Genomic DNA, 5,777 nt, shown 5'->3' on the forward strand with positions numbered 1-5,777 from the left:
CGGCTCCCACGGTCGGAACCCGCACGTTCTGTCCCCGCAGTCCGTGTTGCCCTCGGAACTCGGCCGTACTGAGGAAGTTACTCAGTGCGGGGACTCGGAGAGCCCTCTTAGGAGTCACCTTCTGCCGTGTCTTCGATATCGGTACATGTTGCTTTGGTCACTGTCGCTGTGTTGCGAAGGTTGACAAGATTCTTTAGTGGTGTGGTGCCTCTGTCCTGCCCTCAAGGATACTCTCGACTGGAAAGACACTGGTCGTCAGATTTGCCATCCTCCTGCCCGACCTTTTCCTTTACCCATAATCTAAATAGCAGTGGATGCTGAATTCTAATTTTTTAAAATTTGGCTTCTTGTGAGGTAAACTTCATGACTTATGAAAAAACTTGGGACTGGTACTGAGACGTATTGATTTTGTCTGTGCCTATAAATGAAGTAAAATTCTCAAACACGAACACACGAAGGAGCTTGAAAAAAAAGGGAGTAAAGGAAAATGTTTCTACTTTTCAGTGTTCCTGGCTGTTGCCATCAATGGGCTGCAGAGAGGGTTGTGGGGAGGAGACAGAAACCTCAAGTCCAGGGTGAAGACACAATCATACTAGGCACCCTCAGCCTCCTGGGATGGGGCCTTAGACTCCAGAGTCCCTGTCACTTGCTCCTGATGTTGCCTCTGGGGATAGAGTCCCCTCCACCTGGGACTCAGTTCAGTGAGTCTCCAATCCTGGGATTTTCGCTGGAGGAGGGGGATCCTGGGGCATTAGGTCAAGGAAGGAGGGAGAACCCTGAGGAAGTGGGGATATGGCTGAAATAGAGACATCAGGGGTAGTAGAGGTTACAAGGAAGAGAGGAAGGAGCCAGGGAGGAGCGTGGCATGGGAAGGGCTGGCCAAGGAAACACCTGTGGAGTTTTCCTGGTGTTTTCTTGGTCTTGGGCCATAGAGAGTGAAGGGCAAGTGTCTGCGCCTCTGTCTGAGACCAGCACCAAGCAGCTGGCTTTCAGGTCCTTTAGGTGTCCCTTCCTTCCCTATGACAACTGCAGCCAGGCCAAGAATCCCCAGAGGATGTTATGTTGGACACACAGTAGAAGCTGGACACTATTGTGGGCTACAAGGTACTCAGTCATAAGACCCAGGTGACCGACTACCCATTTCCCAGTTTCTTAGATTTGGCCCCTGTTCCCTCTGCAGCTCTCTGCCTGTGATCTCTGGAATTGTATCTCTTTCTTCTTTGGCGACCCTTCTCTGCCACCTCTAAGCCCTGAACTTAAGAGATCTGTAGACCTGTGATCAAATCTCAATTTTACCCTGATGACTGACCCAGGGCTTTGGGCATCCAGAATCTAGGGGAGAATCTTCCTGGGCCCCTCACATTGCAGCTGAGCCACAGCTGAGATCTGGGCAACAGTGACCTATGACCTTGCAACCTAGATGACCCCTTCCCAGGCCCAAGATATATCAGAAGCAGTAGGTGGTCAGGCATCGCTGGTCTGTGGTTCTTGTGTGAACAGACCACAAATGTGGGGTGGTGCTGAGCTCATTCTTGTTGAGTGGCTCAGGAAACCAGGACCAACTAATATGTATGAAACACATACCCATCACTTCCCAGAAGAACCCTAGTATGGACTGAATTGTGTTCCCCAAACTTCACATATTGAAGCCCAATAGATTGCATTTGGAGATAGGGTCTTTAGGGAGTTAATTAAGGTTAAATGAGATCATAAGGGAGGGGTCCTAATCTGATAGAAGCGGTGTTTCTAAGACAAAGAGACTCCAGAGTTGTCTCTCTTTCTGCATACACACAGAGCAAAGGCCATATGAGTGCACAGCGAGAAGGTGGCCATTGACAAGCCAGAAAGAGACCCCTCCCCAGAAACCAAATTCCTGGCACCTTGATTTTGGACTTTGTCATGCATTGGATGCTTGTATCCCCCCCCCCTGCCCCCCACAAATTCATATCTTGAAGCTCTAACACTCAATGTGATGGCATTAGAAGGAAGGGCCACTGGGAGGTATTAGATTCAGATGAGTTCTCGACAATGCAGGTCCCCGAGATGGGATTTGTGTTCTTATAAGAAGATGAAGAAACTAGAGCTCCCTCTCTCAGTCTGATGTGAGGATATAGCAAGAAGGCAGCTGTCCGCAAACCAGGAAGAGGGTCCTCACCTGGAACCAAATCTGCCAACACCCTGATCTTGGACTTCTGGCCTCCAGAACTGTGAGAATTAGATGCCTGTTGTTTAAGTCACCAGTCTGTGGTGCTTTGTATGGCAGCCCAAGCAGACTAATACAACCCCAAAACCAAACACCAGTAAACTTACGCTTTTCAGTCTCAGACCCAACTTTAAGGAATTCTTATCACTGTATTTATTCATTCATCTAACAAATATTTAAAAGTACCTCTGTGCCAGGCATTGTTCTTGGCCCAGTAAATCACTTAATAGTCACAAAACAGCTGCTTTTCTGATGCTGAAAATCTCACAGGAAAGACAGACCAATAAAAACATAACAACAGCAGTAAACTATATGGTATGTGTTTGTGTTATCTACTTCCAGGTAACAAAGAGTCCCAAACAATCCCAAACTAAAACAACAAGCTTCTTATTAACTCTCATTTTATGGGTCGACTGGGCTTAGCAGGCAGCTCTTCTGCTCCACGTGACCTGGGCCAGAGGATGAATGGCCTAGAACCATGAAAGGGCTCCTGCACAGGGCTGTGTCCGTGCTGCTGTCTGCTGAGAGCTCTCTTGGGCTGTTTTATCTGGTGGCCTGTGTTCTCTTCCACCTGCTGCTCCACATGGCTTGGTTGCTCCCAGCTCCAAACCTGGGGTCCAGGAGGGAATGTTTAAGCAGCCACAGAGCATTTTATGTCAGAACCTCAGAAGTCAGGCAGTGTCCCTTTCCCCATATTGTAGTCATCAGAGCCAGTAACAGACCCAAGGGGAGGGAGATCAGACCCCAACTCTTGATAGGGGATGGCAAGGTCACATTGTGAAACAGCATGTGGGATGGCAGATATTGTTGAGACCATAAGTGAAGAAATCTTCACATTATGTTAGAAAATGATAGGAGATATAAAGAAAAAATCAGGCATAGTAGACACACAATGCAAAGTAATGGAAGAAATGGCACTTTAAGATCGGATGGTCAGGGTGGGCCTCATGAGATGCCATCTGAGCAGACTTGAAGGAGGAGAGGCACTGAGCCATGCAGATGTCTGAAGGAAGAACATTCCAGAATTGCCCTCTGTACATAGCCAGGGCTCTGCTTGGGGCAGGCACTAAAGCTGCAGCAGGAATGCAGGCAGGCACACTTAGGGAAAGACTTCTGCAGGGGGTTGTGGGGACTTGGGTCCCCCCAACTTCCTGTCAAGGCTGTAAGAAGTCCTGGGGTTGGGGAAGGGGAAGGCCCTGTTGTGAGGAAGAAGACCCAGTGAGGAAGGGGGTGGTTGAGGTGTATCCCCTCTAACTCCACCTCTCTGCTCTCTCCTGTGTCCAGTGCCACGCAGGGCTGTGGTCACTGATAAGGAGGACTCTGAGGGCAATCATGTGCTGAGAGGCACAGCAGTCGACCTCTCACTTGCCAATGTCAGTCTGACTTTGCTGCAGGAAGGGAAGGAGCTAACCCTGGACTCAGAGTTCAGGGGCAGCTGACCTGAGGGGGAGGGAGGACAGACAACTATCAGGACTGGGTAACTGTGGGGGTCCTCCTGGAGGGCAACAGTGATACACCTGCCTGGTGGAGCACCTGTGCCTGGAGGGACCTCTCAGTGTGACTGAAGCGAGGAGCTGTCAGAGGACCAGGGATGGGGTGGGAGCATCTCATTCACACCCTGCCCCACTCTCTGCCCATGCACCCAAGGCTTCTCCCTTCCCTCCTAGATGGAGGTGCTGGGCTGTCCTCAGCCACCCTCCAATCACTCCCATGTCACCCGCATTCAGAAGTCCTTCTCACTCTGACCCCCTTCATCCCTGCTGCACCTTCTGCCGCAGACCCAGGCTCTGACCTCTGTCTCCTCTTCTACCCTCACTTCCCACTGAGGAACCGGCTCTCAGTGAGAATGGGCTCTACCTGAGTTTGGGAGAAGGAAAAGGCTCATGGGCCAGGGGTTGGGGAGGGAGAATGGGCACAAACAGAGCAGAAATCAAAGGGTTGAGGGGTGATGAAGGCAGATGCTTCCACATCATCATTTTTCTCATACCAAGGGAACTGTTCTTCCCCCAGGCCCAGGGACATGGAAAGAGCAGCAGGAACAGGGAAATATTCCACATGAAAGAAAAATAGAAGTGGGTTCTGCCTCTGATGTCTTTTCTGTGTCATACATATTCTGTCCAATTTTTAAGTGAAACTTGTTTCTGAAACATGAAATTTTCCTTTAGGAAAGTCTCCAAATATTGGAGAATAAAATTATTAATGACTAAGCCCCACAAACAGAAAAAAACAGAGCTTAGAAAATAGAGATGTGCATGGGAAACTGGCCATCGAGTGCTAGATGTCAAAGGCCACATAGAACAAGCTCTCATGCACTGAAGCGAGAGCCACTGACCCGCCTTGTGAGCTCAGGCAGCTCTGGGAACCTCTGTGTCCTCTTTAGAAAAGTGAAATGAGCACCCAAGCCCAGATCTTCAGTTTGAAATATTATTCTCCAGGAAAAGGAACCAGGAATCCTTAGAATCATAGCTGATTGTATGGCTGAGACAGGTGATGGTCCTGATAAGCCTGGAACATAATGTAGTGCCAAAAAGGAAGTTCCCTTCTGCCCCCATACTCCCGTCCTCCCCCAGTGGGGGCTTGTCAGAGGGACACAGGAGCCAACCTGAGAGAACTTCCTATGAACTAAACTGGAATACCCTGAGCAACGAAATAACAATAGTATTGGGTAATTAACCCAAATTAAAAACAAACATCGATGAGTCCATACCGAAATAGGTAAATGATTGAATAAACAAATAAATGGGACAGAAGGGACAAATCTTCCTTACAGAAGAATTCCAAGTAACATATAAAGAGAACCCTCCTTCTAAGAACTGATGCTCAATTTCCTTCCCCTTAAATGTGGCCTGGACATTGTGGCTCACTTCTCAAGAATTGAGCATGCAAAGGCAAAAATAGTAATTTTACAGAGGGGAAGCTTGGCAGACATAACCTAAACCTAGTGATCCAAGCCATGTTCATACCATGCATCACCTGATGTGCTGACATGAGAAGGGCACGGGACCTCTATGCTGTTCTTCCCCAAACCCATTTGCCCAAACTGATCATGAGAAAGCCTCAGACAAACTCAATCTGAGTGACATTCTACAAATTATCTGTCCAGTACTCCTCAAAACTGTCAAGGTCATAAAAACAGGTAAAGAATGAGAAAATCTCAGATCAGAGGAGGTTAAGGATCCACAAGAACTAAATACATTAAGTTTGCTGGATTGAGTCCTAGACCAAGAAAAGGACATTACCAGAAAAATTGAAGAAATGCAAATAAAGTGTACAGTTTAGTTAACAGTATTGAACCAATGTTAATTTCTTAGATTTTTAGTTTTAACTTGGTTTTGTTATTCATATTAAGGGAAGCTGGGAGAAGGATATACAGGAACTCTGAGTTATAAGCTTTACAACTCTTCTGCAAATCTAAAGTTATTCAGGGGCCAGCCCGTGGCTCACTCAGGAGAGTGCGGTGCTGATAACACCAAGGCCATGGGTTCAGATCCCATATAGGAAAGGCTGGTTAGCTCACTGGGTGAGCATGGTGCTGACAACACCAAGTCAAGGGTTAAGATCCCCTCACTGGTTG

General features: G+C 47.9%; 1 protein-coding gene across 1 annotated transcript in view; it reads left to right on the forward strand.

Annotated features, from left to right (window-relative positions):
• The window catches only part of LOC103586434 (saoe class I histocompatibility antigen, A alpha chain-like), a 12,415-nt gene extending 8,773 nt beyond the window's left edge, over positions 1-3,642 (forward strand). The window contains 1 exon segment of the mRNA XM_008567718.1: positions 3,488-3,642. Within this exon segment, the coding sequence (XP_008565940.1) occupies positions 3,488-3,642 (155 nt within the window).
• Positions 3,643-5,777: the final 2,135 nt, after the last annotated feature.

Source organism: Galeopterus variegatus, unplaced genomic scaffold (genome assembly GCF_000696425.1).
Source record: "Galeopterus variegatus unplaced genomic scaffold, G_variegatus-3.0.2 Scaffold337, whole genome shotgun sequence".
Classification (NCBI taxonomy): Eukaryota; Metazoa; Chordata; class Mammalia; order Dermoptera; family Cynocephalidae; genus Galeopterus; species Galeopterus variegatus.